Source organism: Cynara cardunculus (assembly GCF_001531365.2).
Source record: "Cynara cardunculus var. scolymus isolate 2C chromosome LG 14, CcrdV1, whole genome shotgun sequence".
Classification (NCBI taxonomy): Eukaryota; Viridiplantae; Streptophyta; class Magnoliopsida; order Asterales; family Asteraceae; genus Cynara; species Cynara cardunculus.
In genome coordinates, this window is record NC_037541.1 from 14,436,929 (window position 1) to 14,464,342 (window position 27,414).

Below are 27,414 nucleotides of genomic sequence, written 5' to 3' on the forward strand. Positions count from 1 at the left end.
CGTTACCCAAATGACGAGAATTAGTGATACAACAAATTATCGGTTTGTAGTCAATTTTGGTTTTACATATCTAATTCTTTTGTCCTTGATGTCCAGGTTGAACACGAGACATTGAATGTGTCATTTTCTTATGTTCAATCTCTAGTTTCTTGATTCCTTAACATACTAATAAAAATAGATAATGATATCTCATATCAATTATCTAAGCATGCATGCATTTCTTTAGTATATATTTATCAAGGGGCCCAGAGACATCACTCCCGTCATAAAGGAGGGACAAATTCTATCTCGATACATGCTAATTCTATCATGTGATATGCAACATACCCAACTATCATTATGTCACCCAGTTACAGAATGATTAGATAAATGTCAAAATACATTACTCATACATAACAAACTCCATGTTCTCAAGTCAAAGAATTACATGTACATTGACCATATGAGAAACACTTATGACACTCACATGACATCTAATGAAGTGTTCTCATACGAGTCACGTCCGATACACAAAGTCTCCATTTTGTACCCATATGCAGATTCGATATCTCTATATGAATCCATACATATGTTAGTCATTATCATATTACTTCAACCTTAAACCCGAAATAATATTTAACTAGGGACATTTAGAATACATTATTCTAAGGTTATTTATTATGAATAATTAAAACACAATATAATATATACATAATAAAATGGGCAATACCTTTATATTTATCAATTTCATGAAACAAACTCAAAGTTACACTTATCATATGATTGGTTTTTGGGCATTCACTAACAATGTTATCCGTGGCTTCGCCCGTATGCAAAATCCAAACTTCACCCTCGCCTAGAAAAATGCGTATTCTTAGGCTACTCATCATCTAAATCGGCCTACAAATGCTATGATTACACAAACCAACAACTATACCACTCCCGACACGTAGAATTCATTGAAATCCAATTTCCATTTAAATCTCAAAGTCATTTTATGACCATTCCTACTATGGACGACTTTTTTGGTATCCCATCATCCCAGTCCGTTCCAAAGGCCCAACACCACACTTCCCCTTCATCACCCCATTCTACTCACCCGACCCAATCCATACTCATCCCACCATCAGGCCCACTCGAACCACCTATACCAACCCAACCTCGTTCTCCTATTTCACCAGTACCCTCCACTACATCCTCCCCTGACAACACTTCTAACTCTCCCACTTCTACCCATTCTCCAAACACAACCAAATCTCACACCACTTCCTCCCCCACCTCACCTTCATCGTCATCTCTCTCTACATCCTCGACCACTCCTCAATCAGATTCATTTGAATCTTTACCCTTACCTTCCCCGCTACCCCCGCGCACCTGCAAACCAAATTCCATGTATTATAACTCCACCTTTGTTAACCACACTACCCTACATCCGATTTCTTCAACACTTGAACCAACAACTCACAATCAAGCCTTAAAAGATCCCGAGTGGCGAAAGGCGATGAATAATGAGTTCAATGCCCTTCTACAAAATGCCACATGGGAACTTGTCCCTCCTTCATAACATAAACCTATCGGTTGCAAGTGGGTACTTCGCATCAAACGACGTCCCGACGGGTCTGTTGATAAATACAAGGCTCGTCTAGTTGCCAAAGGGTTCCTTCAAGAACATGGCAACGATTATTTTGAAACGTTCAGCCCGGTCGCTAAACCCGTAACTATCCGTACGGTTCTCGCCATTGCCTTATCTCAAAACTGGCCCATCCGGCAACTCGATGTTAACAATGCCTTCTTGCATGGCACCTTACATGAGGATGTTTACATGTCTCAACCACCCGGCTATGTCCATCCGAATTTTCCAAATCACCTTTGTCATCTTCGGAAGTCTCTCTACGGCCTCAAGCAAGCACTGTGTGCATGGTACATGGAACTTGCCACATTCCTCCTTTAACTCGGTTTTTGCAAGTCCTTGGCCGACCCATCTCTGTTCATCTACAACCGGGATGGCCTTATCTCCTATTTCTTGGTATATGTTGATGATATTGTCTTGACCGGCAACAACAATCCTTTTACTCAACGTATCATTCGTACGCTCTCCGAATTTTTTTCCATTAAAGATCTTGGCATGCTACAACACTTTCTTGGTATAGAAGTTATTAAAACCACTACTGGTTTATTTCTCTCCTAACATGCTCATGTGCAGAATTTACTAACCAAGTTCAAAATGGATGGAGCCAAACCCGTGGCCACACCAATTAGCTCTAAAGAGTCTCTCTCTCTCTCTTGTTGATGGTTCACCTACCACTGACCCTACACCGTATCGCCAACTGGTGGGCTCCCTCCAATACCTTGCTTTCACTTGACCTGATGTTTCTTACGCAGTCAACAAACTCTCTCAATACATGCATGCACCAACTCAACTCCATTGGCAAGCCTTAAAGCGGGTTCTTCTATACTTGAAAGGCACTATTCATCACGGTCTGTTTCTAAACCGTGGCTCTCCAATTGACCTTACCACGTTTACCGATTCTGATTGGGGTGGAATTGTCGACGGGGGGCGATCCACAACTGCCTATATTATCTACCTCGGTTCCAACATCATCTCGTGGCGTTCATCGCGTCAAAAATCGGTTTCTCGTTCTTCAACCGAGGAGGAGTACAAGGCACTAGCAAACGGTGCAGCTGAACTATCTTGGGTTCAACATCTACTATTAGAGTTGGGTCTATCGGCAACTAAACCTCCTACATTATTTTGTGACAATGCTAGTGCTACTTATCTGTGTGCCAACCCGGTTTATCATTCGCGTATGAAACACGTGGCACTTGATTATCACTTTGTTCGGGAAAAGGTGACTAATGGTTCATTACAGGTTCTACACATTCATTCTAATGATCAACTTGCTGATGTGTTCACTAAACCTCTAGGGTGGGGTCCTTTTAACCGCCTTCGGTCCAAGATTGGAGTCTCGGACGGATCCTCCATCTTGCGGGGGCATATTAAGGAAACTAATCGTTGATCATGTTAATTGTATTTCCTTTTTCTCCTTTAAGTTATATTTAGATAGTTATTATGATTGATATTATTTATCATAGAATTAGCCGTAGATCTCTCCTTACCATTGTATGTATATTGTAAATGACTATTTATAGTCTTTGTATTCTGTCTAATAATGCGTGAACTTTTCTATTCAAATCAAGCTCTTATACTACAATATGCATGTAATAGCCTATGTCAAATTTGTAGTATAGGATTCGGAAGAAGTTAACGAATACATCATACATACATACATACATATATATATATATATATATACATACATATATATATATATATACATACATATATATATATATATACATACATATATATATAGATATAGGCTTGGGATCATGTGATACCAATGGTTTTTCGTGAGACCCGTAAGACCAATTCTCAACTCTTACATTAGATTTACAATCGTCAGATCTGAACATTTATAAACGCCACGAGACTTCTCAATAATTACAAAATTGACACCTTGCAAATTTAGACCATTAGATCATTAGTTTATAAATTTGATCAATGAACATAAATTAGTCTTACAGGTCTCACGAAAAACCCTTGGTCTCACGTAAATCCAACCGTATAAATATATTCTAATTGCTACTTGAAGAAAACAAGAAAATGCAGTTTACTATATAAAATAACAAGGTTTGGAAGAATGGGATGGAAAATTTGAATTACATGGATACATGTGCACATGGTTAGAATTTTATTATTGATATAAAATTCAAAAAAAGAAGAAGAAGTAAAATATAGATATCATTCCTGGCGCTGCTGCTGGTGATACTCAAATTCCCACTCAATCAACTAGCTGCTGCCCCCAATAATGTCTTTGTATGTGCATTTAATTTTCTCTATCAAAGCTTCCCTGAAAAACCAGCATTAATCAATGTCAAGCATTAATTTTATTTTTGGGCAGATCTAATTTACATATATTGATCAAAACTGAAGGTGAAGTACCTATCAGGTTTGAAAACCAGGTTCTTGTATGCAAACCACTGTAGGAAACCATCACAAAAAAAAAAAAAGTATAATAGATGAGTTAGATAAGAGCATTCACTTTCTCAAGAAATCAAAAGAGCCAAAAAAGTTAAGCTTACGCCTGTGTAACCGATTCCAACGAGCTCAAGAACACCTGGAATTAGTGGAAGCCTGTCTATAGCCTGATCCAAGAAACAATCATTAACGTTAATTTGCTATTACTACTTATCAATTGAAGAAGATATATAAGAGGTTGTGCTCACCGAGATCATTCCTGTGGAACCCCAAAGTAGAACAACTCCGGCTACTGCAAGAGAACTCACAGCATACTTATCTTCCACTTTGTCCCACTATATATATATATATATATATGTATATAATATGAGAATATTTTGTTGGTAATTAAATTATATAGAGAAAGCAGAATTGGTATATAATTATGAGAAAGAATATATATATACCGCCTCTTGAATTGGCTTAATGAGCTCTGGAAGGTCAGTTGAGGCAACCTCGGGGGATGCCTCTCCAGTGGCCATGGCAGCAACATTCCGGGCTAACTTTCGACCTGATATATATAAACTGTAACTAGCTAAACTGTATATCCATCTTAATTAGCAAGGCCATATTAGTAAAGTGGTAGCAAGTAAACTAACAGTAGCCGGTGGCCTTCCAAGCACGGTTCTGCTGCTGAAGAGGTGGCGGTGGAAGAGACGGAAGGGTGACACATTGAGAGGATGTAGCGACAGCTGATTGTCGTAGAGGAGCCTTGCCGTCAATCAGGGTGGTGGTGGTGGAGTTGGTAGACATGGAATGTACAGTGGTTGCCATTTCTCAATCGGGCCTTACCCTCACCTGAAAGAAGCGATTTTTGATTTGCTATATATATGTTGTCGCTCTTTGTTTTTTAATTTGAGTCTCTTACCTAAGATAAAGAAAACAAACAAGTTAGGATATTTTCTTACTCAATACTCGTCATAAATTAAGCTTGGAGGAGATCCAATCCATTGAAACGTATGGAAGCTAAGCCATAACAAAGGACAGCCACACATTTTCGATCATCAAGATAGTGCTGACGTGTCTTTTTGGATAGGATAGCAGGTTTTTGATTGGGGGAGATAAGATATGATGCCACTTAAACGTACGGCCTTCTATATCCTTGCCCAATTAGCAGTGTCCTTCCTATATATTTCAAACAACCAATGATCCCGAATGGTCTAAAATAAACTAACCGAAATCCAAATGTTTACAACCCAATACAACAGTGTGTAAACAAAGATCCGTCAACAATAATCAACCACAAACAATGTACATGCATGCAAGAACTAACTCAAACTCACAAATATAGTAATGGCACACACATCAAAATATGACCACCGGGGAGAGATCCATGTTTTTGATTAAACAAGAGTGACAACATACTTGCAAGACATGATATATTATATATTTTCAAAAATACAAAAAATACACTATTCAAAGTTAAAACGTAATAAAACTCTAAAACTAGACGTCAAATATGAAAATGTCAAACATCATTAATCAAGTGCCTCCAACATTTCAATAAAATTTCCCCCGTTAATGGAATCTAACTTTTCATTGTGGTCTCTAAATTCAACCGCTTGAAAAGCTCATTGGCTCAAGTAATAGCATTTTAAGCCCAATTAAAGTATCAAACAAATTTAAACAATTTGAACCTAATCATTAATCAAACAATTTCAAACAATAACATCTTAAAACTTGAATAAAAATATAGAATGAAAATGCCCCTGTGATTTAGGGGTGTAATCGGAGGTCGAGATTCAACTCACTCGAGAGTGGTCAACACGGGGAGGGAGGATAGATCAACAAGTCTATAATTTCAATAATGGAGATTGGAGATTGTAATTTTGTTCATAAGTTGCTCGTATAAGTTTGTTGGCCGATATGGTCATGTGAGCATGTGACGATGAAGAATCAACAACTTTAGACTTTAGTGGACTATGGACTGTAGAAACTTTTATGAAATTACATATTCATCAAATTAAATAGACGGTTGAAATTGAGTTGTATTGGTTGTACAAATGTAAAAGGTTGCATAATAACTCACATCTACACATACATATATATACTTTTATTGAACCAAAAAGCTCAAAGGCCATGGCCCCTAGAGGCCTATATGGCCTTCTACCTCTAACCAAATCGGTAAGACCAAGCTCCTTGTTCGTCTTCTATCTAAAAGACACTACAACAAAAGGCACATATTAGGAGGCCCATTGGCGTCCTAAAAAACTATCTAATAGGACCATTCATTTTATAAGACCAAAAACATGGGCATACTAACTAAAGACGTTACAAAACGTTTTAAAGACAAAATTAAACGACCTAACAAATTATATGATTTTGAAACAAATTCAAGCGTCCTATAAAATGTTTTATTTAACACTAAAAACATCCTAATAGAATATAAAATAGGATCCTTATGAGTGTCCTAATAAGTGGTTATATAGCACAAAATTAAATGTCGCAAAAAGACTTGTATTAGTACCAAAATGTTTGTTGTAACAAGTTATATAATTATAAAACAAATTCAAGGGTCCTATAAAATATATTATTTAACACTAAAAAGCATCCTAAAAGAGTATACAATATAACATACTTGTATTAGCACCAAAATATGTTCTAATAAGTCTTATCCCTATCCAACATTTTGCTTACAAACCTATAAAGCGTTGCAATGGTGCATTTATATAATATTTTCTAGAAACAAAACAAATACGAGCCCTAAGAACTTGAGTACAACTCAATATATGCTTTATGTTCATGACTACAAAACAAAGTATCCAAGTACTAGAAATCTTGGTCAAATATCATTCAGTGTAATCCTTTAACATCATGTTTCATCCTTGGGCACCGTCTACACGTAAAAAATATATGTAAGTTTAAAGTTATATATATGTTAATAAGTTTTACAAAATTACCAGATAAACTAAGAGCAATCTGACAAAAGGCAGAGCAATCAAATTGATATTTAGTATGCCATAGCAATCCATCTTTTGACTAGTCTAACAGGTAAATCCTAGGACTCCCTCTAGCTTCTTAGGCCATAGCAATCCATCAAAAAGGTTTCTAATTCTATACACCCGGAAATTGATATTTAGAAAGTAAGTTTTAGATAGAAAGATACCTATAGAGGTTGAGGCTTGGTAGTTACTTTAGGGCGATTGTGTTAATGTCACATGAACATTTGAAGTATAAGAAGCATTTTGATTTGATCCTCGCATATCTAAGACCATAGCTCTTAGCTTGACCACTTCTTTGCTAACACTTTCTTAGCTCTTATGTGGGTTGCTCAGGTTTGCAAAAGTTGAGTACCCTGCATGAAACAAAACCTATACATAGAATCAAATTTGAATTCAACAATGTATTATTATTATTATTTAATAGGCATTCACGTACATAAACTTGGGGATAGAAAGTGTAACACTCTTAAATCTGGAAAGAGCGACCAATTTACAATTTTCATTAATATAACAAATAAGGGTAAATTCATTTTCTATAATCAATACTTGAATTACCTCGAATATCGAATCTAAAATCATCATTAACAAAAGATAGACAAAGCCTCACATAAAGACTAAATTAAGGTCAGATGTTACTATAACCCAATGATTGTCGTTATCTCCAAAGGCGCAAGACATCAACGATAAGCTAAAACCTTCTCGTGCAACTATCTAGCACCCATCTCATCACGATGTTGCTAGTACCATTTCCCACAGACTTGATGCACATGCCGGCAAATGAAAAAGGTTAGGCTTAACATCTAGTAAGTTCAAACAGTTTTCATCATAATCATAAGACGATAAAACTGAACGACCGCTGATTAAATTTAAATTTTGGAAAATATATTTATCGTAAAAGGAATATCTTTCCGAAAGCCCACCATTTTCTTGATGGAAACTCGTTAATGAAAATACCCAATTATACGCAACCAAAACTCAATACTCAACATGAGCAAGCAGGGCATAAAACAATCTGAAGATGACTGGGGTGACCCGATTTACCATTTGTTGTGACGAAATACATAAATAAGCCACAAACCAATGTTATAGAAGCTTACTCATTGATAAGCATACTATAACATCAACCAAATCCAGTCTATAGTTAAATAGATACACGATGACATCAACAAAATCCAGTATATAGTCCAATGAGATAATAAGCTCGTTCACTTGGAAATTACATAATAAATAAATGCTTATTTCCATGCTACAGTAAGGGATAGACTAAAAAATTACATAATAATCACAATGCCTATTTCTAATAAAACATCTTAAATTAAACTCGTTCACTTGGAAATTACTTAATAACACAATACCTATTTCCATGCTACAGTAAGGGATGAATTAGAAATTACATAAGAATCACAATGCCTATCTATACTATATTATAAATCATTTGACAAAAATTCTTAAAAATAATTTTTTATGCGTAAAATACTATTTATTGATGCATATTACTTAAAATTCAAGATTACAAGTACAATGTACGTGAGTACATCTTCTTAAAGCATCATGTTTGAATTTGTGCAACTAACAACAGATAAACATAATCAAATACATGATAAACATCATTTTTAAGATAATCATTGAGTTCTAATAGAATATTTAATTATTATCTAAAAAATTATTTTATTAAACCAAAAATAAATTAGTTCGTTATTGAACTTCAATTAAATTTTAATAAGAAATTGATTTAAAGAAATTACACAAAAACGAGAACTTTTAAATAGTTAATTTGATACTAATATTGATTAATTCTTTCAAATTTTTATAATATCTTCAAATTTATATTTTATTCAAAAATAAAAATATTTTCTTTTCTCAAAACCACGTAAAATCGTATTATAACATCGATAGAGCCAAAATATAAAATGAAATATTAAAACCAATATGTATCTCGCTGCATTGTGCGAGTGTCCTTCTAGTTTCCAATAAAACAAAAAGAATCTCAAATTAAACTCGTTGGAAATTACATAATAATCACAATGCTTATTTCCAAGTTATGATTTGAAAATCTCATCCATCACGTAATCCATAAAACCGACTCCTATGCCTATGAACCCATTGCATTACAGTCTAAAATTACACGACACTAATTGAATGATTAACGCACCCAAAACGTGTAATATATCAAATAATCATGCCATAACTGTATATAACTCCAAAAGCTTAATATATAACAAATTAAACCGAACAAATGTTTCCAGGACTCATTTAAGTCAAAACTGAGCCAAAAGCTTGTTAGAGAAAATAGGACCAGAAAAGGGTTGGTCGATCAAGAACCGGATTACTTGAGAATCGTGTAAGAGATCACTTTTTGAATTGATATTTCGACTCTATATCTGTGTTACACGAAATTCAATCTAGGATAACACTCAAGAGAGCACTTTCGCTTTTAGGTACAAAAACAAGAGCAAACTTGCTAGAGAGTATATTATGATTGTTCAAAAAACCCATCTCTAAAAACATAAGCATAAAAGGTATTTATGCTCATAAAAAATAACAGAAATGATAATCATGGCTCAATTTTAGGAGTAGTGGACATTTATAAAACTGCACATTAAATGTAGTGAACAGTTAAAAAAATGTTTTAACCGTTCCAAACATGAAGCCAGAGACAAGACGAACCAGAGCCCTTCCGGCCTTTAAGGACCAGAGACCCTCTGGTCTTACCAACCAAAAACAAGGCAGACCAGAGCCCCTCTGGACCTTAACAGCCAGAGGCAAGGAACCAGAGCCTTTGGTTCTTAATAACTAGACTCAAGGTCGTCCTTAACAACCAGAGACAAGGCCAACCAGAGTCCCTCTGGACGAGCAGAGACCCTATGGTCCTTATGATCAATTTTCTACTACAATGCAAGGGGTGCAGCCCCTTAACTCCCACCAAGGTCATACTCGTCTTATAACAAGCATGCACTCCGCACCTCCTGACTTGTATTAGAACACAAAATAAAACCCTCTTATAACTCGTTGTTACTTCCAATTACACTTAAATGGCCCGATGACACTAAAATCACCAACAAAGCTCAACAATTCCCTTAACTATGAAATATAAGTCATCAAAAGGGATGAAACGTACTTAACCAACGTTTATATAAATACATGCTCCAAGACGTGATTAACTCAAAAATCCATCATTGGTTGAGACAAACCATTTACCAATGAAAACATATTGTATTATTTTCAAAATGTCTCATAACGCGATAACATGCATTTTCCAAACAATTTATAAGACTAAATACACCGAGATGCATTAATATCAAATAAGTTCTACTTGTACAATAAATCATCAAAATGACACATTCTTGTGACTTATATGTCCAAAACCCCCAAGTATGGTCATTTCTCAAGATTTATAAACTTGATTATTAATATGCAAACCTCGTCAAATAATAACCACATTTGTTAAATATCAAGGAAAACATTTCGATACATCAAAATAGACATTTTTTTGACATGTACATAGTTTTCACAAATCAACTTGAATTCACTTGCTAGATTTAGGCTAAATCTAGGTTTTACCCAATCTTGAGCTTCCTTTGGTGAAGAGATGAAATCCTCAAACTACACCTCCAAATCTATGGTGCAAATCTCTCAACAAAACTTCCTTTTCTTCCAAAACATAAAAAAAATAACCTAGAGAGAATGAGAGTTGTTGGTGCAAAAGAACCAAACCTTAGATTCAAAGGACAAAGATGTGATCTTACCTTCAACTTCTATGAACTCCAAAATCATCAAGGAATCATTAATCATCATTGTTCTTGTCTTGAAGAGCTCAAAAAAGAATCTATAGGAAAACGAATCGCTTAAATCAGAGTAGAAATGAAGAAGTTATCTCTAAAATGATGAAAACCCCGATTTTCGATCTTTTTATCCAGGTCAGGCCTCCACGCTAGTTTCAGCGCTAGTTTAAACTAGCGTGGAAACTAGCCCGAGAATTTCAGCGTTTGGCACTAGTTTTACCACTAGTTTATACTAGCGAGCCCAAAAATTCCTAGCGCTAGTTTGAAGTGCGTTTAACTCACTTGACAGCTAGCTTGGCACTGTATTGTGTTTTTAAGCTGAACTACGGCCTTTCGAGTGATCGAACTTGCATCGGAGGTCTCTTAATGCCTTGGCTGACCTCCAACACAACTTTTCTTCATTCCAAATCTACCATGACTCCTGATTCAAAAGCCACAAACATTTGGTAATAAATAAAACATCGGTGTTACAAAAAAACATATCTTAAGAAGAAAGTAACTCTGAGTATAACCGAACAGGTTTTGGCGGAGATGAGAGAGCGAAATGTAAAAGTCTATGAGCAAGAAAGCCAATCTTAAAGCTTCCAATTTGTGTTTTGGTGTTGTGGGTTTAAAACCCTTGCATCAAAAATTTGTATATCTAGCTTCATGAGTTGTCTTTAAGAGATTTTTTAAATCTGTGCATGAAATAACAGTACCTTATAGCTTAATAATGTAGTATAGATATACTAGTTATGTACATGTTGCAATCCAACAGGGTGTAAACAGAGAATAAAAAGTTAATGCTACTTTTCCATCAATCAGTCATGAGTAGTCAATAACACAATAATCACAACTCGAAGACTACCAACATATTGACTATAAGCCCACAATCACTAACTTTATAAGAAAAAAGGCATCACCACTAATAACCTACAAGACATCCAACATAGAACATGATATACCAATTCTGAGACATGTTTAACCAGATGAAGGAAAGCATACAAATTTTAATTGTTCATTTTGACAAATCAACTTTGTAACCTAATGCAATAGGTAGTACAGGGAAGTGGCATCATGAGAAATGGGATGTGAGAAAGAAAAGCTCTTTAAAGATTTTATTTAACAAGCAAGTAGCAATGATGCTCTCTTCCGAAAATTACAACATTTAGCCATTTAATATGTTATTTAGATTAGATCATTATAGAAACGACAACTGTGGAGTCCAATTTTAGTCTCTAAAAAGCAATTCCTACTCCCTCGGCCCTCCAATCCTTATCGAAAGTCTCTTATCAAACTTGTATTTTATTGTTTATTAGGAACTGATAACAATGATTTTAGTTTAAAAAATTCATGTATTTTACATTTTTATGGAACTTTCTAACTTAGTCTAATGATTTTAGTCTAAACCCTAAACCCTAAACCCTAAAACTTAAACATAAACCAAGAAAGTTTGTCTGAATTAAAACCAAGCAACTAGTAATCATAAAGTCTGTTTGAGTCAAGACCAAGCAAAAGCAAACACCAAAAAACATATAACTTCTAACTTAACTTCTGGTGTATTAAAAAACAAATAAATTTAACTTAAAAATTAAACACAATAATAGTGGAATCAAAGAAATTTAACACAAGAATACACATGTACCGTCAATTACTAATGCTCATCACACAAATTCTTCATATCACATATAAGTGCTTCAATAAATCGAACCTACACCACTAAATGACTCTAACAAAACAAATGGAAAGACATAGCAAGCTTGGGTTAAAAGGTTCACCACTATTTTAGGTACGCAACAACATAACCAAAGCTATGTTCTCCCATCTAAGGATCTTCATAAAATACACCCCCGGCCTCAACACACATAACATTCTTCTAGAGTTCTATTCAAATAAAATTTATTACTATAAATGGGGAACCCAATTTAAATGTCATGAACTAAAAACGAAATCCAATTGCGGATAAAATCCAATTGCGGATAAAGTGATTATCTAGAAAGAAAAAAATTGGAAAAAGGGGACATAACCTCAAGAAAAACTTTATTAATAAAGAAACGCAAAAATTACAACTTATGAAGACATACCCCTCACCCTCAGAAACAAAATGCCATCCTAAAAAATGTTTCTAAATAACTATTAACATAGGCCAAACTTTATAACCACTAAGATAATTAACAACCCAAATGCCCATCTCTAGAAAACCCATTTAAGAACAATAAAAATAACTCTTTAAGAAAACCCAAGGCATGATTAATAACTCTTCGAAAAACTCCATAAATCTGCCTTTGAACTCCTCACACCAAAAAGATACCAGCCTTCCAAATGTATATGATAAACCAGTAGCTCCAACATATCCCACAGATACAAATAGTGAAGCTCCATATAATCGGTTCTTAAGAGCATAGACTCACATGACTCAATCAGGACCAAGCAGCTAATGGTAAGTCTTATAACTACAACCAACAAATCTACTTCGTCCAGAAGGAGGCCATAGACAAAAGATTAATCCAGACATCATGAAACCTGTAGTGACCATTGCATTGAGAGAGAGAAAAACAAGGACGTGTTGACAGAAACTCTACACCTGATCTGAAGCATTATAAAAGCCCATAGTATAGGAGCCATTATTGGTCTAAAGTCACAGGTTTGTGACCTCCAAATTTTTACAAATTAACTTCGAAAGATTAGCATTAAAACCATACATCCAAACCAAACCAATTGACAGCATCTTTTGCAAATCACAGTTGCCACCCAACCCCAACAGCAGCTGTAGAACCCCTTCCTTAAAACAGAAGAGCAGGATTAATCTAAAAATTGAACCAATGTTAAATCTTTCATTTGCTGAAACCAAATGGTTCAAACAATTCGTTTTATTTTAGTGTCATGTGATGAACAAGTGGTGAATCAGGGTAGGCGGAAGGTTGACTGATCTTGAAGTATAAAGCCATAAACAAGTTGAGGGTTGTGCCTCGATGCTTTCAGATGCTTCCGGTCCGTAGTATTCATCGAGGGTCGATCTCGCTAGTATGTCCAAGAAACTAATCAGACTGAAGATTGTATTATTGTCCCAACCAACTCCAAGATAATGTCTTCCATGTCCAAGAGAACAAGAACTTGAATCAACCTATAACAAAATAAAACCTATTAAATGATTTTTACCACTTAAATGCACTTACCCAATATAACCACCTCTATATACATTTTTCAAGTGGACTTGCAATAGTATTAAATCAATAGATCTAGCTTCAACATTCTATAAAAACCGAAAGCAACTTAAATGTGAAAGATTAAAAGTCTAAGAACCATAGCAAAAACAGCAGTACAAGAACCAAAAACACAATCACTAAACAGAATATATGATCTCATAACCGCAGATAAAGTTCAAATTAACAAATAAATCATGCAAAAAACCTGAATCGACTCCAAATTTTTAAAGCACGTGATTTCATTTGCTCGGAAACATATTTTCAGTCAACATTCCAACCATAAAAACCTTTTACCACTGTCATGCCTATGGTGTTAAGATCAGAAAACCATTTACCATGTCCAAGAGAATAAATATGAAGTTAAGACCAGAAAACATGAGCAACAGTGAAGAAGGTTACAGAAAATACAGAGGAACTATTCTATCCCAAACAGTGAAGCTCATGTTCTTGTATGCAGCTGAGAATTTTGGAATATCCTTCTAACAACTAGTGTGCTTTTTGCCATAATATTTTTTTATTTAATTTGCAAGGAATATCCTTCCAAGGACTAAACAAATACAATGAAAATTGACAAGCAATCACTACATTTGCCTCAGTTAAATTCAACGCAAGAAACTGAACATTTTTCTACATATTGAAGAGTTGAAGTTTAATACTACACGCAACCTCAACACTGTATTTTAAAGATTTACGGGCCGTTTACTAAATCCTTACTGGATAAGCCCTTACTAATATCACTTAAACCAATTGAGCATGACATGGACCAAGAATCTTACGCGGTAAGTGAGGAAAAAGATTCTTACCTGGCAAGTGCTTACCGAGTTTAAGATGCTAACCAGAAATCCAGTTTGATGGCCGAGAATGTTCCATGATAAGGTAAGTGAGGGTAATTTCTCTTGTCCATAAGCATTTGGTAATTGCCCCCTTCCCTTAGTTTATTAGAACACATTTTTATTGTTAAAAGAAATCTAAGAGGAAAGTGTTTTGAGCCACTATGATATGGGTTTGTCTTACTATTGAGAACCTAGAGAACTTGCAAGAAAAAGAAAGATATACGTGCAGCAAGCATATTGGAATCACGAACTTAAATTAGCATAAATTACTATGCTAATAACATCGCTACTCATAAGCATTTGCTCTCAAAGCTACCTGATTCATCATGAAACAAAACGCCAAAAGAAAGCAACCAACTTAATTATTTCAGAGACTTGCAGCCATATCCAGAGACCAAGAAAGTATCGTCTTACCCTTGCTCTGCACCATTTGCAAGCTCCCTTTCCTCCTCCGCAAATGTATTGCTTTTCCCAAGTAACACGTTGATCTAAATAACAAAAAAAAAAGCAGATGGATATTATAATTTCACACACCAAGATTTATTGAAAACAACTAATAAGCAATAATTGTGGCTATTTTTTGAAAATCTAGCAAAGCTCGTCCCCTACCATTTATAGCTTCTATAACTTTCTTCTTCTCCACAAAGTAAAAAAACTACATATAATATTTCCTGCAATGATCCCATAAGATCCAATGGCTTTAAAATTTATCAATCATGTATTTTATGTCAAGTTCAATACAAGTCCTCAATAAGAATCATAAACTTCCTTACTCTTTTAAACGATAAAATCCATTCTTGAGAATTTCTGCAATTGTGACAGCTGTGGAAAGAGGTGTAGGAATAACCAAAACTGAAGAGAGTCATCTATAAGACATTAGTAGCATGATCATCTAGTTGAAATAATTCCTGTATCCTGTGTTCTCCAACAACTGCTTAAGAGGAATCTTGTATGATCATTAAGACAGGCATCTAAATCATATCCACAAGACTCCATCTTCTTTATAAGCTCAAAAGCATGCTCTTTTTCGTATTGGGAATGAACAAGGGACTTGAGCAAATTGTTGCAAATTCGTGGTTTCAAGATGAAACCTTTCTTCAGAGAATATAGAAAAACTTCAATAGCCAAGTTCAATTTTTTTTGTTTACAAAGAGTGGCGATCAATATCACACAACTTGGGGGGGTGACATTTATATTGTATTCTTTGAGAATATCAAACAACTTTAAAGCTTCCACTGTGTTGTGCGCCTGACACAATCCGATAAGCCATATTGTATAAGGTGCTGAATCAAAATCTCCCAACTTAATATCCATATCAAGTAATAACCGAACAGGCCTCTCCACTTCTCCTTTCTGCAGTTGCTCTTCAACCAATTTCATCGTCTTTTCTTCTCGTTTGAGCGTGCTACTTAAGAACTTCAACCAGAGACTGAAAGCTGCAAAGGTTTTCTTTCTTCGGCAAGACCATTTCATGAGGGACCTATAAATTGCTGCAGTAGGTGTGCACCCATTCTTCACCATTTCTTCTAACAGCATGAAAGCATCATTCTCTCGGCCAATGCTTTGGAGACCATCAATGAGTGTTCCATATGTAACTGAATCAGGGGATTTTCCCTTTAGTTGAAGTTCCTTTAAGAGCTTTAAAGCACCATTGATTTTCCCTGATTTGCAGAGGCCATTAATCAAGATATTGTAAGTCGTGATATTTGGTAGGATTGTCGTATCAGCAAGTTGTGTGAGAAGCTTGTATGCTTTAAGTGTTAACCCTGACTCGCACAACTTTGTCACTAATGTCTGAAGGCTTCCACTGTCAACAACCCTATCTGAACCTTGAGTAAGTCGAAGAAATAATGAAGGATTTCTTCCAATCTCCATCCTGTAGAACAAATAATGAGCTTTCTGAAGCTCCCCAGACTTACAAAGCCCATCCATAAGAGCATTGAAGGTAACAACTGAGGGAATACATCCAAGCTTCTCCATCTCATCAAATATGTTTTGTGCCTCCCCCACCAGACCATGTTTGCACATGCCAGATATAAGAATAGTATAAGTACAAGAGTCTGCAAATTGATTAACCTCTGAAATTTCCAGTTTGAGGGAGCGAGCTTCGTCCAAGAGGCCCTTATCACAGAACCCTTTGATAAGGGTATTATACGCTCGAGTATCTGGTACCAATCCTCTACTGCTCATATTCCTCAAAAACTCAAATGCATCCTGCACTCTGCCAGCATCACATAACCCTCGAATCATGATTGTGTACAAGATGACATCAGGTGTGATGCCTGCCTCCATCATTTTCTGAAACATATCATGGGCTTCTTTGAACATCCTAGCCCTAAACAACCCATCAATCAAACAACTATAACCATTTAAATCAAGATCGTAACCATCCTTGTTAAAAGCTTTTAAAAGAACAAAAGCTTCCTCCATCCTACCCAACTTACAAACCCCATTAACCAAAGTATTGTATGTAATAAAATCAGGCTTACAATGACTACTTCTCATGTTATTAAACAATCTATAAGCATCATCCATCCTCTTTGCTTGACATAACCCCGAAAGCACGATAGTATAAGTGACCTTACTAGGCATAATACCTTTCTGCATCATTTCATCAAACAGTTCAAGTGCATCAGAGGTCTTCTCACTTTTACATAACCCATTGATCAGAATACTATAAGTTGAACAATTCAGATGAGAATTCAACTTCAACATCATATTATACACAGCCAAAGCTAACAAAACCATACCTCTATTTATCAATATATGAAGAATCAAATTGTAAGTAAATAAATTGGGCTCACAATCAAAATCTTTCATTTTACCAAATGACTCTACTGCTTTTTCAGCATTATTCATCTTCCAGTACCCATCAATCAAAACCGTGAAAGCATCAGAAGGTATCCGAATCCCACAGCTCTTAATCTCTTCAAGAACCTTCCAATAAGCATCAAACATATCCAAAGTACTTGAAACGAGCATGTCAATCAACAAATTATGAGATTCCCAGCTGCGAAATTGCTTTCGTTTCGCAGCCCACACGTAAAACCGGAAACAAAGACTTGGGTTTTGTTGTTCTTGTAGCACCGAGGTGATGATGCCAGGTGAGAGAAATGGGACAACTTGTTCGAGCGCAGTTTCCATAGGCTCCAATGAATTGACGATGTTTAGGACTTCACTGGAGATTGCAGCTCCACGAGACGATGAGGGTGATGATGATGAGAAACAATGGCATCTCGATTTGTAAATTAGGGATGAGAACTTCTTCATGGATTAACAACGTGTGTCTAGGGCCGGTCCTGGGTTTCTGATGCCCTGGGCGAAAAGGTTAAAAAAACACCCCATCAACGATTATTTAAGAAAAATAAACATACAGGGTTTGGAATCTAGTAAAGCTGTACCGCTCATCCTCAAGCCAATTTTTATTAATTTTAATAAAATGATACAAAAAGGGAAATAAACCAATCACAACCGAATTTAGATCCTTGCTTCAAATCTGGAACATGAAACACAAGCAGAAATAAGCTTCAATAAACAAGTAAAACTTTATTTCAATCAAAATCCCAAACATATTTCAATTCAAATAGGAATGGCAACGGGCCGGGTTTTGGTGTTCCCATCCCTGAAACATAGATTTCTATCCTTAACCAGTTCCCCAACGTGGGGAAAACCACGAAGACCCGAATCAAATTTCTCAAACATAAATCGAAGCAATAGCAACTTAGGAATAATTCATGGCAAAATTATGATTAAATGGCAGAATTGTTGCAAATTAACAAGTAACAGAAAGACACCTCAATAAATGCTATACTTCCCTAAGGTAGCGTTTGGTACGCAGACTAGATGGGATGGGATGGGATGGGATGGGATGGGATGGGATGGGACGGGACTGGACACTACTGGACTAAATTGTCTATCCTACGTTTGGTATGACTAGAACAAGACTGGACAGAACAGGACAAAACTGTTAAAATGACCAGAATACCCCTGAACGTTGTTTAATGCTATTTTATATCATATAATGCCCCTGCCCCTGAAACAATGGGTTTGGAATTCTTACAAATACTAAAATTTAGCCATAGAGTAGAAAATTAACTGTCAGAACCCTAATCATTTAGATAGTGGAACTGCAAATATTGGAAGTGATTGTGGAATCGATAACCATGGAAGTGAAGATGGAGGAGAAATCGATTGTGGAATCGATAACCATGGAAAAGGAGAAGCAAAACAGAGACTCCTCCTTTTGCTGGTTCAAATTGTGGAATCGATAATCATGGAAGTGAAGATGGAGGAGAAATCGATAACCATGGAAGATTGAGGAGAAATTGTACCTGAAATGGAGGCTGGAAATCACCGGACTGCTAGAAATTGATGGCCACAAAGATCAAGACTTACGGACTTGAGTGAATTTCAAAATAAAACCTATAAAGATAGCTAACATCAAAAAGTATAAAATAAGAACACTCCTAGAAAGACAAACAATCTTATCAAGAAAAATGTAAGTGACAACCCCGAAAAGGCAGGCAATGTCAAACAGAATCAAACGCTTAGCATTCAATTACCTTCTTTTGCTGAGGGTTTTGGCATGAACCGTTAACGTTAAACTTGTGAAAATTCAATTGCTCTTATCCTTTCTCCCTCATACATCAACATATGGAACTTACGAACCACATATTAGATCATTACAACAATGCGAATGCTCCTGTTTGCTCCATTTGATAGAATGAAGTTGTGGACAACAGAAAACAAAAATGGACAACACTTGGGGTTTTTCAGAGCAAAAAAGATCCACAAATCGAGATAGAAAAATAGATAAAAAGAAAAACCCGGATAGAGATAGACGAAGATAGAAACCGATACAGAAATTCATTGATCGAGAAACCCTACCTGAAGATTGAGATCAGTGTGAGAGAGATCAATTCTTTCCCTTCCTTTCGAGTCGCTGCAGTATTTGATGAAAATAGGGCTAAATGGTTTCCCATGTTTGAAAAGGGTGTTTGGATAGCTCATAAAACAATTTATTGACTTATTCCGACGTGGTGCCGGTAATAAACACTTTTGAGTATTTGGATAAACAACTTATACCGGTGCCAAACCGGTAATAAGAAGTTTTTGAAGAAGTTAAACTCTTCTAACTTATAATAAGTTGATAAGTATTTTTGTAGAAAAGCATAAGTTGTTTCAAATAAGCAAATCCCAAACACCCCCATACTCTTTCCTACAAAAGTCCTTATCAACTTATTATAAGTTAGAATGGTTTAACTTCCTAAAAAACTTCTTATTACTGGTTTGGCACCGGTATAAGCTATTTATCCAAACACTCAAAAGTGCTTATTGCCGGTGTCACACCAAAATAAGTTAACAAGTTGTTTTTATAAGCAATCCCAAACACCCCCTAAATATCACTAATCAAAATGATAGTAAAGTAAACTACAAAAATAGTCCCACGACCATATGCATTATATATACTTTTGGTTCTAAAAAAGAGTATATTTTTTCTAACACCATTAATTGTGATGTTTTTAGTATTATAACGTATAAATCATCAACTTACTTAGTTTTTCGGTTAACTAGTATCATGTATCTCAAAAAAATATGAAAACTGATACTAATAAGGAAAAGAGAAAGTTTGGTTGAGTTTTAGACAATATTGCATGTTTTCAATTATCTACTTCATCCGACTAGTTCCGGGTTCGAATCCCGGTAAATATTTCTCAGAACATGGAGTGTGAATCAAACCCTTCAGATGTTTTCGGTTATTTTGGTTATTTGAGATGTTTTTAGTTCTAAATGTCATATGATATGTAAGTTGATTTCACTGCTATTTCTTGATGGCATTATGGCATTCGGATTATTTTGACAATTGTAAGTAAAGTTTGTAGCATTGTCTCTATGAAAAAAAATAAGGGTGCTACATGTACTCATTACAACTAATTTGGAAGCAGGGCCGGCCCTGAGATTTTTGGTGCCCATGGCTAAAAGTCCAAATGATGCCCAATTAAAAACATCCAAGTGCGGTAATTTACAATTGTCTAGCTTTTTCCTTCATAGACCGAGAGACACATTAGTGTTTTTTAGTCACTTAAGGTATTTGCCTATGAAATGCTATTGCATGACTCTGTTAGTCCATCATGTGTTTCATATAATAATATTTAGGGTCTTGACCAATGACAATCATGAGTTTCATATGTAAAATTGCAAAGTTAAGGGAGACCAGTCAAGTGAATTAGCTACTGCACATTCAAGTGAGGGCAAATCATCACTTAACTATTGCACATTTATAGGTTTGTTCAACTATATTATAGCTACTGAAATTGTGTTAATATACATCAAAAACTAATGGGATTAGAACAAAAAGCGGTGGATGATAACTTGAATATTAATCACAWAATGAAGAACTAAAACTCCAGAGATAGGCTTGATTGATTCGATGAACAACTAGATCAATTAATAACAATAGTATTCATTTAACTTTAAACAAACATACAAAGTATAGAACTTATGCCATGAACAGCAAAACTTCAGTTGAAACCCATGAACAAAAAAACTTACTTGTGCAGTTGAAGAGTCAATCTAAGAGAAATCAACTATGCAAGCTTCTGATAGTTTCTGCAGCAAATTACTTTCCTCTACCTCTTTTCCCGTACCTAGGCTGGGATTAAAGAAATATGGAATATCAATCTTACTACCAGGGTATAGATAAGTTTGATGACATACACAACAACTTACCATGAAATGCATAATGAACCTATCCTCTACCACAAGATAGCAAGATGCATCCACACCCATTCTATTTGCAGCTTCCAGAAATCTGATATTCAAGTGGTTTGATCATTGTCACCCATTTTAGTTACAATCTCAATTACCAAAAGTAATTTAGGCAAATAATGGCGTGAAAACAAGTTAGGAAGGAAGAAGGCAGAAACTACAAGCACATACTCTTTTGAGAATTATGTAGAGGCACAACCATTAAGATGTACAAGGAATCATATATGAAGCGCTTACAAGTCTGGAGAGGGCTTCCCTGATTTAACTTCGTCACTTCCAAGAATTACTGAAAAGTACTCTTTCCGACCTAGTGTAAAAAAATGAAACTGAATTTGGTAAAAAAAGAAAAAAGAAACCTAAGTACATGCCAGAAACAACTCTTTACTTTACCCCAGTGCACTAAGAGAAATGATGCAAAAAGAACACGCGCAAAACAAGTAGAATCAGTTACTATAACCCCTCTTTGTGCAAGGTGCAACTAACAGATACATCATCAAGAAAGAAGTTCCATAAAAAATTGAAACAGTTATATTTGACAATGAAACTTCTATAATAATAAYATATAATAATAGAACAAATGTACAAATTCTTTTCCTAAAAGACATTAATATAATCAAGAACAGTCTTTTATGTTTTTCAGAAACTGCTATGCACCTAAAGGAATAACTATGCAGAACTTGCAAGAAGGTAAGCTTGGATTGAAAAATAAATAAAAGAATTCACCATATTTCAGCCTATGCAATTTTGCTGTCAATTTAGAGGGGACTAAGCTGCTGTAAATCCAGCCTTAGTACCAATCTTACATACTTCACATAGTCTGTAGACAGTAGAAGGAACATGATAATATGATGTTTTCTAGATGGAAATAGGTGAAAAGAAAAGTAGATAAAAGAAATGCATCGCCATTAACAAATGGTAGATTGGTAGCAAAAGGCATGGATTTCAATTAGGATTTAGGCATATATGATACATTATTATACATACCAATTTCACAGCTTCATACTTAGGTTTTGCAATCAAACAAGAATTAAAAACATAAGAAATGAAATTAGTAAAGTAAATAGCCCTAACCTCACAAGCCACAAGATGCGAGAGCGAGAGCGAGAGGCCGAGAGACGCAAGCAGGCAGCCGGCCAGCCGCAGACGAGAGAGCCAGAGAGGGCAGCCGCAGACCGACGGCAGTCGGAGTCAATAGTCGAGAGTAGGCAGAGAGCGAGAGCGAGACTGCGAGAGGCGAGAGAGGCGAGAGAGTATGCCGTATGCGATTGCCGATTACGATTGACTTTGAGAGTGAGCGACAGTCGACGGATATCAACGTTTACCCGTTAATAATCGGTAAAAAAAAAAAGTCTGTCTTTGTTTTAAAACCTCTGAATGATTTTGTATATTGAGTTTTTCTTAATCATTAAGTGTCTTGATTTTATCGTAGACAATTATCAAACAATTATATTTTATTTTACATTATATCATAAAAGCTTCTTAATCATTCTGACCACTTAATCATTCTGCAACAAACCATTTAGCAACTGCCAAACAACCCCTTGGAGTAATTTATGTTTTTAGTCCCTATGGTCTGTTGAAAATTTTTGTTTTCGTTCTTATGGTTTTGAAATTACGATTTTCATCTTTATGGTTTATAATTCATTACATTTTTCATCCTTATGATTTAAAATTTATTACTTTTTTCGTACCTATGGTTTACAGTTCATTTTCTATTTTAGTTTTTCATACTTAAAAGTGTTGTTTTTTGGCCTTAGGGATGAAAATAGAAATGAGCTATACACCATAGAGACAGAAATCAAAATTCAGAACCATAGGGATGAAATCCACAGTTTTTAACAAACCACAGGACAAAAAACATAATTTACTCTAACATTTATAAGTATGAAAAAATTTAGAGTAAATTACACTTTTGGTTTTCGTGGTTGCCACCCACTAGCAACTCTCTTTCCTCTTTTGAACTAATTACAATTTTAGTCATTATGGTTCCAATTTTTTTCACTTCTAGTCTCTCAAGCTAACTTCTGTTAAATATGTATGTTAACTTAGAGGGTATTTTAGTTTGTTAGTCATTACTTAAATTTTCAATTAAAAAAAAGTTGAAATATATATTATTATATTACTAGTATTGTTATTATAGTACATTAATATATACACACAATATCGGATCTACCATTGAACACCTCATCGGTCAACTAGTCCCCTGCAATTGGCATTGGTCTCCTTGAAAGATGGAGATGATAACAAAGATGGAGGTGGGGGGATTCACCATTGCAGGCGATGGTGATGAGGGTGGTCTCCGACAAAAAAGACGATGATGAGAGAGGCGAACGAGAAGTCTCCCCTTCGCTGGTGAATAAACCGTTCCCAGCGACCAACCCCTTTAAACTCCAACAATCATGTGAACCTTTTAAACTCTACACGAAGAAGACCGTCCCCCTCTGCTGCAACAATGACTAACAAGGTGAAAGAAAGTCGCCCCTTCCCCCTTAGTCAGTGATTTTAGTTTGGGTTTTTTTGATTTACAAAGTCGACCAACGAGTTCATTTTCCATTTGTATTTTGGTTTCGATTTGAGTTGGTGATAGGTGTTAATTTATTAATCATATTGCATTGTTTTTCTTACGCTTTGCTTTTACTTTATTGGCCTAATTTCATCTTTTGAGTCCTTTTTAGTATGTCTTTTAGTATTTTTTTTTATCTTTTATATAGTTTGTAATGATTTAATAGCGTCTTATCATAATTTAGTACTAATTTGAGTTTTATTTGGAGTATATGAAGCATATAGAATGTTTCCTTATTTTTGTCATTGCTTATAGAGTTCTGTTGACTATTCATGTAACTGTTGCCTCTGCATAAAGAAGTTTCTCAAAGTTGAAGTTGTTGAACCTTTTTGCGCTCTACAATGACACAAGATAGACTTAATGGACTTGTCTTGACCGTGATTGAAAATGACTTTTTGGATAAAGTTGATTATGAAAAACTCATTGAAGACTTTGATACGAAGAATGTTAAAAGAATGATTTTATTTAAGTGAATTTCACATGTTACTTTGTCATTTTAAGCATTTTTGTTGTTTTACATTCTAAGACTTTTAACATGATGTAAACTTTTATATTTTGTCTTGTTTATTACTTGTTTTAAATGAACTAAAATAGTAGTTAGTGGTAACAAGTGTAACAGGGCCTCCAAAAAGATTAGGATTGCCCTGGCTGGAATCGAGTTCGAGCTTGTGGAATGGAGGGTTTCGAGTTCTACAATGGATACTGGAATGTGTAAGCTGGAAGAAGAAGAAAGAGGATGCGATGGAATTAGGTTTTGTATCTGATATCAAATAATAAGGGTAATATTGTAATCTCAAGTTTAGTCTCATGTTGTCTCATCTCATTTTTGTCCCATGGCACACAAAACATGGGACTATTTATTTTTGTCCCGTCCTATACTACCCAATACGTGTACCAAACGCACCCTAATAGATCAAGGTTGCAAGTTATTCACTTAGGGTTAGGGAAGTATCATAAATCATAAGCAAATTGTAAGACACAAAAAACAATTGGTTTCCATACAAAGCTTGTGCAATACAACTTTTGAAGACTCTTTATAATTGCATTTACACTTATCGAGACCATGAGCAACAGAGGAGAGACCAAGAGCTGGACAAAGGAGAGAGCGACGAACGAGGAGTCGAGGACTTGGAGAGTGAGGAGAGACCGAGTGAGCTGTGAGCATCTAAGTGACCAGGTCCAGTCGTCCATGTCCTCCAGAAGCTATCGCCTACTCGCCTGTTGAGTTGAGAGCTGATCGATTGAGGATTAGTCCTTCGGGCAAGAGTTTACTGTTGAGAGACGAGAGTTCAGAGCTAAAAATGAAATTGTTTCATGTATTTTTCATTATTTGATGAAATTTATATCAAATATTCTTGATTAAAATCATCCCTCATATATTATTGATGAAATTGTTTCATATATTATTGACTAATGAACTATCATAATTGATAAAAACTGGAAAAAAAATAATTAAAAAAATGATTGATTAAATGAATTTTGTACGGTTTGTTAGATTTATATGGTTTGTAAAATAAACCACCCCTATATATCCTCACTTTTGGGTTAAGTTTTAATTAAAATTTATTTGCGCTAAGTTTTAATGTTGTATAGTTAAAAGCACAAACCCATTGCATAATTCCTAAAACTAGAAATCAATTAATTCTCACTTTTGTTAGGGATGATTGATTGAACGAAGTTTGTTCGTTTAGTTAGATTTATATGGTTTGTAAAATAAACCACCCCTATATATATCCTCACTTTTGGGTTTGGAAGATGAAGAAAGAGGATGCGATGGAATTAGGTTTTGTATCTGATATCAAATAATAAGGGTAATATTGTAATCTCAAGTTTAGTCCCATGTTGTCCCATCTCATTTTATCATATGACACACCAAATATGGGACTATTTATTTTTGTCATGTCACATCCCACCCAATATGCGTATTCGAATCTCACAGCTATTAATCTCTTCAAGAACCTTCCAATCAGCATCAAACATATCCAAAGTACTTGAAACGAGCATGCCAATCAACAAATTATAAGATTCCCAGCTGCGAAATTGCTTTCGTTTCGCAGTCCACACGTAAAACCAGAAACAAAGACTTGGGTTCTGTTGTTCTTGTAGCATCGAGGTGATGATGCCAAGAGAGAAAAATGGGACAACTTGTTCAAGCGCAGTTTCCATAGGCTCCAATGAATTGACGATGTTTAGGACTTCACTGGAGATTATGGCTCCACGAGACGATGAGGGTGATGATGATGAGAAATAGTGGCATCTCGATTTGTAAATCAGGGATGAGAACTTCTTCATGGATTAACAACGTGTGTCTAGGGTCGGTCCTGGGTTTCAGATGCCCTGAGAGAAAAGGTTAAAAAAAGCACCTCATCATCGATTATTTAAGAAAAATAAACATACGTTTGGAATCTAGTAAAGCTGCACCGCTCATCCTCAAGCCAATTTTTATTAATTTTAATAAAATGATACAAAAAGGGGAAATAAACCCATCACAATTGAATTCAGATCCTTGCTTCAAATCTGGAACATGAAACACAAACAAAAATAAACTTCAATAAACAAGTAAAACTATATTTCAATCGAAATCCCAAACATATTTCAATTCAAATAGGAATGGCAACAGGCAGGGTACGGGCCAGGTTTTGGTGTTCCCCTCCCTGAAACGTAGATTTCTATCCTTAACTGGTTCCCCAACGTGGGGAAAACCGCGAAGACCCGAATCAAATTTCTCAAACATAAATCGAAGCAATAGCAACTTAGGAATAAATCATGACAAAATTATGATTAAATGGCAGAATTGTTACAAATTAACAAGTAACAAAAAGACACCTCAACAGATGTTATACTTCCCTAAGGTAGCGTTTGGTACGCAGACTGGATGGGATGGGAGAGGACTCGACACGACTGGACTAAATTGTCTGTCCTACGTTTGGTACGACTAGGACTCGACAGGACAAAACTATTAAAATAACCAGAATGCCCCTAAACGTTGTTTAATGCTATTTTATATCATATATTGCCCCTGCCCCTGAAACAATGGGTTTGGCATTCTTACAAGCATAAGAAGGTATCCGAATCCCACAACTTTTAATCTCTTCAAGAACCTTCCAATAAGCATCAAACATATCCAAAGTACTTGAAACGAGCATGTCAATCAACAAATTATGAGATTTCCAGCTGCGAAATTGCTTTCGTTTCACTGCCCACACATAAAACCGGAAACAAAGACTTGGGTTCTGTTGTTCTTGGAGCACTGAGGTGATGATGCCAGGAGAGAGAAATGGACT

General features: G+C 35.5%; 2 protein-coding genes and 1 pseudogene across 10 annotated transcripts; all 3 read right to left on the bottom strand.

Moving 5' to 3' along the window:
* Nucleotides 1-1,719, bottom strand: part of LOC112526460 — an 8,008-nt pseudogene extending 6,289 nt beyond the window's left edge.
* A 1,913-nt stretch (nucleotides 1,720-3,632) lies between these two features.
* Nucleotides 3,633-4,931, bottom strand: LOC112526702 (protein CURVATURE THYLAKOID 1B, chloroplastic). The gene is made up of 6 exons (XM_025137095.1): nucleotides 4,657-4,931; nucleotides 4,465-4,568; nucleotides 4,267-4,353; nucleotides 4,123-4,185; nucleotides 3,983-4,020; nucleotides 3,633-3,890 (listed from the first exon to the last, which is right to left on the bottom strand). Exons 1-6 carry the CDS (start codon nucleotides 4,829-4,831, stop codon nucleotides 3,830-3,832), a joined length of 528 nt encoding a protein of 175 aa, XP_024992863.1. The 5' UTR covers nucleotides 4,832-4,931; the 3' UTR covers nucleotides 3,633-3,829.
* Nucleotides 4,932-12,860: 7,929 nt separating this feature from the next.
* On the bottom strand, nucleotides 12,861-22,768 carry LOC112526708 (pentatricopeptide repeat-containing protein At1g79540). Of its 9 annotated transcripts, none has more exons than XR_003070632.1 (8): nucleotides 22,639-22,768; nucleotides 21,805-21,874; nucleotides 21,529-21,610; nucleotides 21,352-21,451; nucleotides 19,131-19,221; nucleotides 15,573-18,114; nucleotides 15,214-15,287; nucleotides 12,861-13,884 (listed from the first exon to the last, which is right to left on the bottom strand). XR_003070632.1 is itself a non-coding variant. In XM_025137101.1 (4 exons), exon 4 carries the CDS (start codon nucleotides 18,067-18,069, stop codon nucleotides 15,688-15,690), a length of 2,382 nt encoding a protein of 793 aa, XP_024992869.1. In that variant the 5' UTR covers nucleotides 18,070-18,114; nucleotides 19,131-19,221; nucleotides 21,352-21,451; nucleotides 22,639-22,768; the 3' UTR covers nucleotides 15,315-15,687. The 9 variants fall into 9 exon arrangements, 1 of the variants encoding a protein (XP_024992869.1); XR_003070633.1 differs by having other exon boundaries at nucleotides 21,352-21,446; nucleotides 21,739-21,874; XR_003070630.1 differs by having other exon boundaries at nucleotides 21,739-21,874.
* Nucleotides 22,769-27,414: the final 4,646 nt, after the last annotated feature.